This window comes from Canis lupus, chromosome 5, assembly GCF_011100685.1.
Source record: "Canis lupus familiaris isolate Mischka breed German Shepherd chromosome 5, alternate assembly UU_Cfam_GSD_1.0, whole genome shotgun sequence".
Taxonomy (NCBI): Eukaryota; Metazoa; Chordata; class Mammalia; order Carnivora; family Canidae; genus Canis; species Canis lupus.
In genome coordinates this window covers 76,269,173-76,283,391 of record NC_049226.1, presented here as the reverse complement: position 1 = coordinate 76,283,391, position 14,219 = coordinate 76,269,173, and the positions used below count along the sequence as shown (strand labels likewise).

At 48.5% G+C, this 14,219-nt stretch overlaps 2 protein-coding genes across 9 annotated transcripts in view; one reads left to right on the top strand and one right to left on the bottom strand.

The window, feature by feature from the left end:
* The window catches only part of WDR59 (WD repeat domain 59), a 103,790-nt gene extending 102,405 nt beyond the window's left edge, over nucleotides 1–1,385 (bottom strand). Inside the window, exon 1 of one of the 4 annotated variants that reach the window (XM_038538330.1) lies at nucleotides 1,225–1,385. In XM_038538330.1, coding sequence (XP_038394258.1) covers nucleotides 1,225–1,278 — 54 coding nt within the window. In that variant the 5' untranslated portion in view covers nucleotides 1,279–1,385. The remainder of the gene's footprint in view (nucleotides 1–1,224) is intronic. The other 3 variants (XM_038538327.1, XM_038538328.1, XM_038538329.1) reach the window with 3 other exon arrangements.
* Nucleotides 1,386–9,511: 8,126 nt separating this feature from the next.
* ZNRF1 (zinc and ring finger 1) overlaps nucleotides 9,512–14,219 on the top strand; it is a 103,807-nt gene continuing 99,099 nt past the window's right edge. For 4 of the 5 annotated variants that reach the window (XM_038538326.1, XM_038538323.1, XM_038538325.1 and 1 more), the window contains exon 1: nucleotides 9,512–10,311. In XM_038538326.1, coding sequence (XP_038394254.1) covers nucleotides 9,888–10,311 — 424 coding nt within the window. In that variant the 5' untranslated portion in view covers nucleotides 9,512–9,887. The remainder of the gene's footprint in view (nucleotides 10,312–14,219) is intronic. The other variant, XM_038538322.1, reaches the window with a different exon arrangement.

Below are 14,219 nucleotides of genomic sequence, written 5' to 3'. Positions count from 1 at the left end.
TATAATCCAAGTTTTCCCTTCAGTATAAATCACTGATACAGTGTGCAGTGTTCTCCTAGCAAGAGCTCAATAAACTCTTGTTGAATAAAATCCATGTATTAAAGCCTGGCCCACAGAAGACAGTCAATAAATATTTGTTGAACAAATGGAGAGAAACACCAAGACACTGTCCAAGGTGATGGGGAAGGGGAAATGAGGGTACTTATTGCAAAATGTCTGTATGACAGTTTCCTACAGTACGAAGCAAGTACTGCAAAGAAAACCAACAAGAGCCCTGGGGCCAGATGCCTGCATTCAAATCCCAATTCGGCCACATAATGGGAGACCTTAGCCAAGTCACTTGAGATCAGCCAAACAGGGATCATCTTCCCCGTTTGGGAGAAAGGGATAACATCTTGGTGCTTTCATGAATTAGAAAAAGTAAATGTTGATAAATCATTTAGCACAAGGCCTGGCACAGGAAGGCATGAAATACAAAAATAGTTAAAAAAAAAAAAAAAAAAAAAAAAAAAAAACACCTACCAAATCCTAAGGTTCCTTGAGACTTACCACGTGCCCGTGACTGTGCCACATACTCTAAATATATAACATTCTTCTCGCCGGCCCTATGAGGCAGCTACGACTCGCACCTTCACGCAGGTGAGAAAGCTGATGCACTGACACGGAATGACAGGCTAGGGCTAAGCCAGGATTTCCAACCAGGGATTCGAACCTGAGGACACGTGCCGCGCACACTCCTCTATATGGTATTATACCCTATTCTACCATCAGCGGCCACTTAAAAGCTTAGTTCTGTGCTTCTTTTAATCGAATCCACTCCAGAGTCCAGGGAGGCAAAGTTAAGTCCACGCAGCTGAGGCTCCGAGAAGTTGTGCGCCTTACCCGAAGTCATTAGGCCTCGGGTCCCCCGGCCTCGGGGAGCAGACCCTCTCGCTCCCCACCCCCCAGCACTCACTCTTGCGCGGTCTCTGCGCTTCGGGGTCCCAAGACAGACCCTACTCCCCAGACCCCCGCGGGGAACCACGATACCCACTCCGTGCCCCCCAACCGCCCCCAACGGTCATGACGGCTTCCCTCGCCCGCTCCGGTCTGACAGCTCCGGGTCACCCTTCTCCCTAGCCCCGGCTGGAGGGTCGCCCCGCCGCCCCCGAGACAGAGCCTGCAGCGTGGGGGAGGGGCAGGGAGGGCGCATGCCCAGAAGGCGCCACTTGGCCCCCGGCTCACCTGGGAGTCGCGGAACTCCACCACCACGTTCTCGCTGCTCCATCGCGCAGCCATCTCGGGGACCCGGCCACCCCTGCCCCAGGACTGCGCGTTCCCCCCACCCCCACCCCAAACCTGCGTTCCCGGGTTCAGTGAGCCCCACGCAGCCCGCGAGAGAGCCCTGCCACGCCCCGTCCCCCTCTTCCGCCTGACCTCAAACCATTGGCTGACCCTAGCACCGGCTCCGCCCCCTCTCCCGGGATCCTCCAATTGGACACCGCACCTCCCCAAACAGGCACGCCCCCTCCACTTCCGTCATTCGGCCAGAGTAACCCACGCTCCCCGCAGCTGCAGGCACACGCCCCTTGCCGCAAGCTCTACTGGGAGTTGTAGTCCCAGGGTGAGCCGCGCGTGGGTAACTCACCGAGACCCTGACAGCGCGGGTTCGGCGATGGGCGGCGGACGTCGTCCTCCCTGTCTCCCGGCCGGTGTGCCCCGCGAGGCCCAGGCGGTCTACCGGAGCCCAGCATTAGCGCCATCCCCAGGTTTACCTCATCCCCTGAGGCCTGCCATAAAGGCATCGCATCGATAGGTTTGAAGGTGTGATTTATTGTTTCATGCATTGCAGCAGCGCCCACCAAAGTGACCTCGAACCCCCGGGGGTCTCCGAAAGCGAAACTTCACATAATCTTTACCAAGGCTGTTATTTGCCTTTTACACTTTCTTTCTCTCACCAGGGTACAATGGTTTTTCCAGAGGCTACGTGGTATATAGTAATGAAATGAACGTCAGAAGCAGATGTGAGAATCCAGCGGCTTTCTATTAAGCCAGACATTGAAGAGATTAGCCACTCTTCCTACTAAAATATTTTCGTTTTACGAAATATACGGATTTTTGAACTTAGAAAATGTGTTATTAATACTAATGTGCATTAATATTAAAGTGAGATCACGAAAAAAATGTTTTTTAAATTCTCGGTTTTGATTTCTAATAGTTATGGAGTGCCTGGATGCTCAGTAGTTAGGCGTGGGACTCTTTATCTAAGCTTAGATCTTGATCTCAGAGTCCTGAGTTTAAAACCCTCGCTGGGCTCCCTGCTGTGCATGGAGCCTACTTAAAATAATGATAATAATAATAATTCCTAATGGTTACTATCAGTAGATACAGCCCACATAAAAGTTTGGTGGGGAAAAAAAAAAAAACAACAACAACAACAAAAAAAAGTTTGGTGGGGAAGGTCCTTAATAATATTTAAGAATGTGAAGGGATCCTGAGATCAAAAAGTTTGAGAAGCACTGTGCTAGCATGGTAAGTGGTGATTAAGTTCTCTTCTTGTGTCCCACCCTCTCAAATCCTAGCTTACTTGGCTTAGCTTTAATTTCTTTATGGAAAGAAGAAATGACCTACTTTGTTAGTTTGGTTCTTGTAAGGAGTTAAGCACAGAGCCAGGAATGTAGTCAATACTCTTACGGTTGTTAATATTACCACTGTTTCTATATACAAGTCCTTGCGTGAATAAAGGTGAGAAGGATTACCTTCCCTCCTGGAGTCTTGCATTTAATGGGGAAAGACAGACATATCAACAAATTAGGGTGACCAAGTTGCCTAGGAAACCCTTCGGTCCGGATAAAGTGGGACAGTTGGTAACAGTACAACAGATATACACTTGAGAGAATGAATTGGGTTTTATAAAAGACTTGCAAGCAACGTGCCAAGAAAGGACAGCCTAAATAAGAAACCCAACGTGGCATCCTGAACAAGTTGACATTGAAGCTTTCCAGTATACTAGCATTTCCGTAGGATACACTGTCAAGAAAAAGTATTTCAGCATCAAAAGTGAACAAAGACCCTTATGTGTGAAGAGGGGAGATGTGTTCCAAAGATAAAGCAGTCCCCCCCCAAAATTGTCACAGAGCTGTGCTTCTTCCTTTTCCTGCAGAATACACACCACAATTTGTAATGCATTATTTGTTTGTTTGCTTAATATTTTCAAGCTTTGGGAGGATAGGGAGCAGATCGGTTTTGTTCAGCCTTGCATGGTGGCTACACACCAAGGCATTCCATATATTTGTCCAGTTAATGAATGGAAAAAGAGTGGAATCTAGGGCAAAAGGATGCCTTCTGTGAAACCAAAAGTAATTTCTAAAACCATTCAAGGTCTTTACTTGTAACTCTTTACACCCACAAGGGGATACAGAACCACCACGCATTCTCCTTAAAACCCTCCACCAATTAGTTATTCTCACACACTGCAGTTCTTTATAAACTCCTCCAGCCCTGGCCTTCACTGTCCTGTAGTGGCATTTCTTCTTGCCTCCCCATTTCCTCCTTGTTGTCTATGGAAAAGGCCAAAGGCTGCTCTGGAGAGAAGGGCTCAGCTCAGCAGGCCAAGTTCAAGGCCAGAGAGAAGGAAAGATAAAGAATACTCTCTATGCACATTCAGGCTGTCACATGGGAATAAATGAATTCATTCATCTAACATGTCATATTCCTATTGTTTATTTGCCTACAGCCTTGGCTGTAATAGGTGCTCAATAAATATCTGCTAAGTGACTAACAAATAATCAAGTATGGCTATAACTTAGGGTATCTGACAGGATGTAGCAGGCTGTACAGCTAAAAAAGTTGGAACCTGCTAGTAGGAAGGACCCTGCCTTGGCATTTGAGTTTTATTTTGGAGATAGAGACAGAGATACAGGTATTTCAAAGCTCCCTGTCTATATATAGGTTGGTAATCTGTTCCCCACTAGAAACAGAACTAGAACAGGTAGGATTGCCCTCACCTGAGCATTTCTGTAACCCTCCCCCACTGCCACCTCTTTAGTTCGTATTTGTCTGGTTCTCAAAATCTGCTTGTCATGGTTCGTAGGGACGGAAAGTACTTTGGGTTTCAAGTCCTTGGTGCCCTCTATTCTCTCAATGTTTTCTCTCTTAGATGTGAAAAGGGCCCGGGTAGAATTTTTGAGAGAGGGAGCATGAGTACCTTTCATACTGCCCCCTGGGGCCCTTCCTTTTTCTATCTCCCACCCACACTGTCATCACAAAAGAGTGGGGACTCTGGACCTAAATCTAGAGCTCTCTAGCTGCTACTTGATTGCTGTGTGCCTCTGAGATCCACATATGAATGTCCTGTCAATCAGAGACTGGAGACCGTTGGGGGTCCCTTGTCAAGTGGATCTCAACTTGCTGGCCAGGCCACAGGACTCTTATTGCCAAGCAAGTTCTTTTCAGAAGGTCACTCACCAGCCATACCACAGGAAGACAGGATATGTGGTCAACCCAGAAATCCAGGGCTTTGTCTGGCTGTTATCAGTAACTACCCTTGCAAATTTAAACTCCGATCCTTTATTTTTCTAGTCCCTCACTTCCGCTTCTGTAGAACGTAGAGTTAGCCAACCCCTCAGTCTCTTTACATCTGGGAATCTTGGAATCCTGCCCTGAGCCCCACTACTAATTTTCCTCTCCATCAATCAACAAATATTTGTGGACATGCATACATGCTCATGCTCCTTGCTTTGTGCGTTTGGTTGCCCATTGCCCTGATTTCTTTAAGGTTTCTCTTTTTAAGCAAAATAATAAAAATGTATAGAGATCTGAGAAATCTGGGAGAAAGTTTCTAACTGGGAGACACTTATTCACCCCCAGAGGAGGTGCTGGGGGATCACTCCAAAGCCATGGCTCATGGAGACAGAGAGGAAGGAGGCCACAGATTTCCCAAGGTTTCTCAGGAGCAGGCCCCAGCAAGCTGTTTCCCTCATTTTCTGAACCTTTCAGGAACCTCCTAGACATATATTCTTTCAGAGATGTTTGAAACTGGGGCTTTGCAGCATTGTAATGCACTGGCATTCACAGGCTTTGGCAACACCAATTTTATCAGCCCTTTCTCCTGACACTTCTGGTAGGTGGGTCAGTGGCTTATTAACCCTGTTTCACAGCTAAAAGACAGCCAGGAAGCAGTTCACCCAGGGTCAGTGAGAGCAGGAAGATAAAAAAAAATAATAATAAAACAGAGTCTTAAATCTATAGCTGAGGCCATTTCTGCCTCTGATCTCCTTGCATTGAGAGCATCCAAAATGACTTGACACCTCCCCAGATCCATTAACTTTAAACCAAAAATCCACAGGAGAAACTCTCAGCAAAACCCATACTGGATCTCAACGCAATGAATGACAAAATGAAACTAATCGGAGGCTGCAGGTCTCCGTGGATGCCTGTTGCTATGCCATGAGTCACTCTCCCTAAGATGTCAAGGGTAGAGTCAAGCTACTGAAAGAAGAACTTTACCTATTCTGTATTTTAATATTTTAATTTCAAAGGAAATTTGTTCTTTAATAAGTGCACAAGGAGATAACAAGGGCATTGCCTGAGATAGGCTGCCAGTCAGAGTCCCACAGGGTACCTAAGCCTGGTGTCATCACACTGCAGAGAGCAGAGGCTTCACCTGCAGTTCAGGCTCTCAGCTGTTCCTTGGAGCCAGATGTGAGAAAGGATGGCCTACCATAATCAGTAGACTGGAATATAAACCTTAAAGGTAAATTCTTAATTTACAAAAAGAAATAGAGCCGTTAAGCAGATTAACTCTTTTTTTACTCCATTGGTGAGCATACAGAGAAAATGAGCTTGTCATCCAAAGAGTTGTTGATGAGCATGTTCACTATAAAGCTTAGAAGTCCAGCTCTACCCCTACTAGCCAGGTGATCTTAATGCCCACGTATAGACTTTATCTCTCTGTCCCCCTCAATTTACATGGCTCCAACACTAAAATCCAAAAAAGTATATAATGGGCAGCCCGGGTGGCTCAGCGGTTTAGCGCCTGCCTTCAGCCTGGGACGTGATCCTGGAGTTACATGTAGGGTTCCCCGCGTGGAGCCTGCTTCTCCCTCTGCTTGTGTCTCTGCCTCTCTCTCTCTCTCTCTCTCTCTCTCTGTGTGTGTGTGTGTGTGTGTGTCTCATGAATAAATAAATAAAATCTAAAAAAAAAAGCATATAATGAAACAAAATATTTGTCATCCATCCTGTCACCCAGCAGTTTAGTTCCCACTGCCCACCCCCAGGGGGGACTACATCATATTGTTTCATGTTTCTATCCAGGGACTTTATCAATATAGAAGCTAAGGAAAATAAAGATCTTTATTTGGGGAGGGCACAAGTTTCTTAATTTTTCAAGTGTTGACCTCTTTAATGCTCATTAATCATTAGCCATTTTTATTTTTACTGATAATAATGTTGATAAATCTTCCCAGAGCTCCATATCTCCTCAGGATATGGTCCGTGCCCCCTACCGGCTCCCAGGACCCTCAGGCTTGCCCCTAAGGACCAGCTTTTTATTTTTTATTTTATTTTTTATTTTTTTAAGGACCAGCTTTATCTTGGGTTCCCACTTCCTCTTCTATCAACTCTTCTGTAGCTTTTGTTCCTTGAAGATGCCATGTTCTCTAGGCCTTCAAACATGCTAGGAACATGGTTGGAACATGCTTGTCTTCCTAAAGTGCAGTTCTCCCCCTGAGACTCCATTCCCTGGTTGGTCACCAGCTCATGTTTTAGGCCTTGGCTTAGAATCATTATGTTTGTGTGACGCCTGGGTGGCTCAGTGGTTGAGCGGCTGCCTTTGGTTCAGATGGTGATCCAGGGTCCTGGGATTGAGTCCTGCATCAGGCTCCCTGCTCAGCTTAAAGCCTGCTTCTCCCTCTGCCTATGCTTCTGCCTCTGTCTCTCTCTCTGTGTCTCTTATAAATAAATAATCTAAAAAGAAAACCAAAAATGAATCACTGTGTTTGTGCCTGTCTCCTTCCATCAGTACCATGCTTTTTCAACTCTCATGGCACTTCACCATTCACGCAGTCATTCATAGAGAGTGCTATCTACATGCCAGGCACTGTTCTAGGCCCATCTGTCACACCATACACTGTCACTGCTTACTTCACTACTTTGTATGGCATTGCACTGTCATTCACATACCATCAAGTTTACCCTGTTAAGTGTGTAATTCAGCAGTATTTAGTATATTCACAAGGTAGTATAAATATCACCATTATTTTTAAAAATATTTTATTTGAGGGAGGAAGAGAGAGAGAGAGCACAAGTGGCAGAGGTTGGGGGGAGGGCAGAGGCAGAGGGAAAAGCAGAATCTCTGACAATGCAGGGCTTGATCCCAGGACCCCAGGACCCCAGGATAGGACCCTAGTGCCACAACCTAAGCTGAAGGCAGATGCTGAACCAACTGAGTTACCCAGGCACCCTCACCTTTTTTTTTTTTTTTTTAAAGCAGGTTCCATATCCAGTGTGGAGTCCAATGCAAGGCTTAAACTCACAATCATGAGATCAAGACCTGAGCTGAGATTGAGTCAGATTCTTTTTTTTTTTTTCCGAGTCGGATTCTTAACTGAGCCGTTAGGTGCCCCAATAATCACCATTATTTAATATAGAACATTTTCATCACTCTAAAAGGAAACCAACCCATTGGCAGTCATTCTCCATTCTTGCCTCCCCCTCAACTCCGGCAACCACTAACCTCCTTTTTTGTCTTGGTGGACTTGACTGTTCCAGAAATTTGATATAAATGGAATCACACAATACATAGTCTTTTAGGATTAGCTTCTCTTACTTAGTGTAATGTTTTCAAGGTTCATCCATGTTGTAACACATATTAGCACAGAATAATACTCCACTGTATAGGTACACCACATTTGCTTTATCCATTCATTGGATGATGATGACAGTTGGGTTGCTTCTATTAGCCATTTTGCATAATGCCACTATGAACATTCACATACAAGATTTTCTGTCCATATATGTTTTCATTTCTTTTGGAAATATAGGAGTAGAACTGCTGGGTCATAGGATAACTCTTTGCTTAATCTTTTTGAGGAATTGCTGGACTATTTTCCAAAGCAGCTGTACTATTTTCCATCTCTACCAGCCAGGTATGAGAGTTCCAATGGCTGCACATCTCACTGACACTTGCATTTGTCCTCTTTGACTGTAGCCATCATAGTCGGCATGAAGTGGCTCTTCTGAAGCTTTGTGAGAACCAGGACTCTGTGACAGATCAGCTCTTCTTTTTTCTTGGGGGGGGGGGGCTTCTTTTACTCTCTCTCTCTATACCTTGTTTTGACTCCTCGATGTGGAAAGGACGTTCAGAGCAAGGAAGTCAGACCAGGGACTGGGTGATGCTCATAGCCAGCCACCACCCAGCACTTGAAAAAATAGTTGAATGAATGAGTGGATGGACGGACACGAATTTGGGAGAAAGGCATATTGCAAAGTGCAGACTTGTCCGACAAATACTTGTTGAGTACCTACTGTGTCCCACTATGGTGCATGTTGGAATAAGAGGTAAACGAAAACGGGGATTCGCCCTGGACTAGGGAGTTTCTAAGATCGCCAGTTGTAGTTGTGTCTACATCTCCGCACTTTCTATCACACGCCTCATGATTTTTCAGGATCCCATTTTAGCTAAGGACTCTACCCTTAGGAAGGAAGGGTAGATCTACTCAGCAACATCCGGGGTCACAAGTGCCCCAGGGCGCTGCGTACCCCCCAAACCAGCTAAGAATCCCCCAAACGCCAGGCTTCCTGAGCTTAGGGGTTCCTGGTTGGGAAAGCTCCGCGAGAACGGACAGCACGTCCACCAGAGGGTGCTGTGGGGGCAAATTCGTGCGGGGAGGGAGGCTTGACCGGTGACCCTCAGAGCCAGGTAGGCGTCCCGAGCAATTTTCATTCTTCCCTGCGGTTCCTTCCCAGCGCTTTGAACCGTGTCCGCCCCTCCTCCCGTAGGTGGTTCCCCCTCAACAATCAGCCATCTGGGGGGCCGTAACGAGTGCTGGCCTTGAAAAGCCGCCTGGCTCCTGCTCCCGACGGCCGGCGGCTCGGGCCACGCGGGTCACAGGCCGGTCGCGGGGGGGGCGGGCGGGCGGGCGGGCGCGGGGACCTCCCGGCGGCAGGGCCCGGCGCCGCAGGGGCCGCGAAGGGGTTAACCCGGCGGGGGGGAGGGGAGGGGGCGCGGGCCGCGCCTGCGCTCTGCCGCCCTCCATTGTCTCCACGGCGGCGAGGAGCGCCGGCGAGCGCAGCCCGGGACCGAGCGGGGCGGAGCGGCTGGCGGGGCCGGCGGCGGCTGGAGCGAGAGCGCGACGCGACGCGCCCGCGGCTTCCCGAGCTCCGCCTGGCCGCCCAGCGCCGCAGCCCGCCCGCGGCCTGGAGGGGTCCGGGCCGGCGTCCATGGTCGCGGCGTCCTGAGGCGGGGGCGGCGCGCGGCGCCCCCAGCCCTCCTCCGCCTCCCCCTGTCCGGCGGGCGGCCTCCTCCGGCGCCTCCCTGCGCCCGCCCGCCGCCTCCCTCCTCCTTCCCTGCGGCTCCCCGGGCTTTCGGGAGCCCGGGGGCGGCCTGTGGCGCGCCGAGCCCGCTCCGGACTGCGCCTCTTTGGACCTTGAGGGGAAACATGCGTTTGGCTTGGATCGTTTTGAATTCTTAGTTTGGGATCCCCGCCCGCCTGCCTCTTCCGCCCCGCGGGGGTTTCTTTTCTTTTTTCTTTTTTTCTTTTTTCCCCCGTGTTTTTTTTTTTCCCCCCCCTCCCGGTCTCCTTTTTGACTCCCTCCCCCTTTATGCTCGCCCAGCCCTGCCCCCGCTGCTGAGAAGTGGGGGAGGGTCTCGGCCTCCAGGTTCCCGCCCCACCGGGGCCCGGGCGAGCATGGGGGGCAAGCAGAGCACGGCGGCCCGCTCCCGGGGCCCCTTTCCGGGGGTCTCCACCGATGACAGCGCCGTGCCCCCGCCGGGAGGGGCGCCCCACTTTGGGCACTACCGGGCGGGCGGCGGGGCCATGGGGCTGCGCAGCCGCTCGGTCAGCTCGGTGGCGGGCATGGGCATGGACCCCAGCACGGCCGGGGGGGTGCCCTTTGGCCTCTACACCCCCGCCTCCCGGGGCACCGGCGACTCGGAGAGGGCGCCCGGCGGCGGAGGGTCTGCGTCCGACTCCACCTATGCCCATGGCAATGGTTACCAGGAGACCGGCGGCGGTCACCATAGAGACGGGATGCTGTACCTGGGCTCCCGAGCCTCGCTGGCGGATGCTCTACCTCTGCACATCGCACCCAGGTGGTTCAGCTCGCACAGTGGTGAGTCCGCGGGCGGTGGAGGCCTCGGAGGGTGGAGTGCAAGGGAGGGCGCGCCGGGGCGCCCCAAACCTTCGCGCGCTTGCGAACATTTGGATGTGGAGTGCGCGACCTGGGTCTGTCTGCCTTTCCTTTGGTTCCTGGGGGATGAATGGGCTGTCTACCCTGTAGAGAAGAGGCTTCCTGCGAGGCTGCGGAGCCGGGCGTTCTAGGACTCCAGGCGTCGGTTCACTTGTGGATGAGCAGAGCGAAACCTGCCCATTGAAGTCCCATTTATCAGGCATCGCCGGCCTCAGAGAGGAGGTCTCCTCTGGGTTAGAGCAAGTCGGCCTTGATGCTTCCTTTCTGTCACTGCAGCATTGTGCCTGCCTAACCGTTAACAGAGAGAGGGATCCAGTTTGACCAAGCAGTTGTCTCCCAAACAAAAGAGTGTGAAAAGAAAGAAAATTGGGGCCAAGTGTTGGATGGATTAGGGCTCGCACTTTTGCTGGGAGGAGGGGTTGCCCAGTTTTGCCACCCTGCTGGAGATGTGTTTGAATTGTTTAAAATGGAGCAGCCGGAAGGCTGCTGCCATAGACAGGTGTGGCCTGCCGAACGGAGGGCCTAGCCAGGGAGCCTCCCTCTGAGGCTTTGCAGGACCAGGGCTCTGGTGGCGGGTGCTGCATGCAGTAGGTTTGGCTCCATGACTCTCACATCCCTCCATCTTTTTTCTTCCCCTCCATGCTAAGTGCTGGGTCTTCCTCCTAATCTGTGTCTTTTTTGTAATGGGAGGTGGGACTTTATTGCCTGGCTCCTGGTACATAACAGGGGGAAGAAGATTCAAAGAATCCGGATGCATTCATTTTGTGAACTTCTGATGACAGGCCAGCAAAAAGCTGGAGGAGGATTTCCCAGGCCCCGACTGGCAGGGCAGAAAAGGCACTGGCAGGAGCTTTTGGAGGAAAACAGGTCTGTCTGCTCAGCTAACCTGAGAAGCCAGGTTAGGCTTCTAGAAAATTGGTCAAAAGGGGTGTGGGGCCACTATTTGTTAATTGGCAAGTTGGAGTGAAGAAGTTAGCATATTCAGACTTCTTTGGGAGAGTTAAGAAGATCTAGATATTGTGTAGAAAGAAGAAAGGTTGCCTTATGGAGGATGTATTTGTTGGATCACTGTTCTGGCTATTGTGAAATAGGGTAGACTTTTTGAATCTTTTTTTTTTTCTTTTTTTTTTAAATTTCTGGAAATGGTCTGGTTTTTGTTTCGATTCTATAAACTTTAATTTGTGAAATAAATTTTTGAGGGGGAAATAGTGACTAATTTGGGGTAACACTTGAAAGTGGATTTTGAATCGCTAAAGTGGTATTTTATTTTATTTTAATTATTTTTAAGATTTTATTTATTCATTTACGAGAGACACACAGAAAGAGAGGCAGAGACGCAGGCAGAGGGAGAAGCGGGCTCCCTGCAGGAAGCCCAAAGCGGGACTCGATCCCGGGATACCGGGATCGTGCTCCGAGCCAAAGGCAGATGCTCAACCACTGAGCCACCTGGGTGTCCCTAAAGTGGTGTTTTTAATTCCAAAACAGATCTCTAGATATCATCGGAGCTTCCTTGATCTGCATCAGTCTTTGCCCTAAATGAGATGCAAGGTGTGGCTGCTTTGGGCACTTTTAGACATTTGATCATTTTTAGACATCTTGAAATTAAAAATCTTACTCATAAAATTTGGTCCAGAAAATACAGCTAGCTGTATTTGTGAGATGACTATGATTAACATTTATTTATTTATTTATTTATGTTTAAGATTTTATTTATTTATTCATGACAGACACAGAACGAGAGAGAGAGAGAGAGAGAGAGAGAGAGGCAGAGACACAGGCAGAGGGAGAAACAGGCTCCATTCTGGGAGCCCGACGTTGGACTTGATCCCAGGTCTCCAGGATCACACCCTGGGCCCAAAGGCAGCGCTAAACCGCTGAGCTACCTGGGCTGCCCTGTGATTAACTTTTTTTTTTTTTTAATTTTTATTTATTTATGATAGTCACAGAGAGAGAGAGAGAGAGAGAGGCAGAGACATAGGCAGAGGGAGAAGCAGGCTCCATGCACCGGGAGCCCGACGTGGGATTCGATCCCGGGTCTCCAGGATCGCGCCCTGGGCCAAAGGCAGGCGCCAAACCGCTGCGCCACCCAGGGATCCCTGTGATTAACTTTTTAAAAGAACTGTCATTAGTATCTGATTTTAAACTGAAAAGCAGTATAAGACTCAAAAATAACAGAATTTTGTGTGTTGCAAAACACGTAATCTTATAGATGCCAATCTGGGGAATGAGTTCCCATTTTGCTAAAATTTCTTATCCGTCTCTTACTAGAAACTTCTTTTTCCTTATTCCACCTGGTACCAGGTTCCATGTTAGAGTTATGAGCTTACAGTTGGATTCCAAAATTTCAAACTCCTCAGCTGTGAAACCTGAATTTAATTTTTTTTCCTCCAGCTGTGGTGAGGGTGGGAAGAGCCACCAAACCATGAGAATACAGGAAAAGCTGGGGCATGTTAATCCCTCTGGGGTTAATATTAAAGTGTGTGTGAGGCTACTCCTAGTATTTGGGGGAATACATTCTTTTTTCAGATTTTATGTATATAACATATAAAAGTAATCTTTATACCCAATGTGGGGCTTCAGCTCACAACCCCCAGATCAAGAGTCTCATGCTGTACTGACTGAGCCAGCCAGGCCCCTCAGTAATACATTCGCCATAAGACCATCCTGTCTTTTTGTAAGACTTGGAGCATACCTGGCCCTGCCCACTACATGCCTCCACAAAATTTCCAAGTGTTCTTGAGCAGGATACCACCCTGATAGGCAACTACTGCTTTAGTGATTCATTTAGGGATTCATTCCTTTTATTTTTTTTTTAATGGGATTCATTCTTTTATTCAAATAAAGTAATTCATTTTTCCTCTGCAGTTCATTTAAGATGAACCTTCATATTTCTACTCTTCTATGCTGGTGGTTCTCTCTTACTTTCCGGAACAGGCCACAGAATCTTCCTTCCAGGACATCCCTTTCCTCTCTTGTTTATTGCTGTAAGAAGAGAAACTTGTTTCTATTTTGGAGCTTTTGAGTGAGGTCCAAGCAGTTTTTGCTCTTGTGTCGTAAGAGTGGAAGGATAAGGACTTTGGTGCACAATTGACTAGATGCCTAGAAGTTGGTGTGATGCTGTTGCTTCTGTTTTTAAGGTGCTTTTGGGCACCGAAGACAGTTGTCATGGAAATAAGTGTTGAGGGGAGCGGGGGGTGGGGGGGTGGGGGGGTTCATTGTGCATGAAGCTTCCTCAAAGGAAGGGAGCAGATGTTGTGCCCTGAGGTAGAATACTGGGGTCTCAGGCCCTCCTCAGAGTAGCTGTGACCTTAGGCAAGACACATCACCTCTCTTGAGCCTCATCTTTGTTATTTTTTAAATAGATTTGGTAGTCTTTGGCAGCCAGTCTCTGAAGGTTTTCCCCCAAATCCCATAAGGTTACATAGCCATCCCATTTGTCGTCTTTCCATTCCTACACTTCCCCAGGTTGTGACCCTTGCACACCCTGGTCCCTATAATTGGAATGCTTTCCATTCCATTCTGTATATGGATAGCTCTTTCTGATCCCTCACAGCTCAAATTTAAATTTCTCCTTAGAGACCACTCTTAAAAATTGCCTCCTTCCTATTAATCTCTCCAGTCACTCACCTTTTATTGTAACAGCACTTTACACCCTTTATCCATTTACCTTTTCTAATCTAAGCTGCTCTCTGTTGTCACTAAGCCATCAACTGAGGTTTGTAGAAGGTAACTTTTGGTAAAACTGAACATGCTAGCAGGACATTGACTGGATTTTAAGCTCCATGAGATCAGGACTGTACCTCTTGCTCGCTATCTTATCTTTTGCAGTG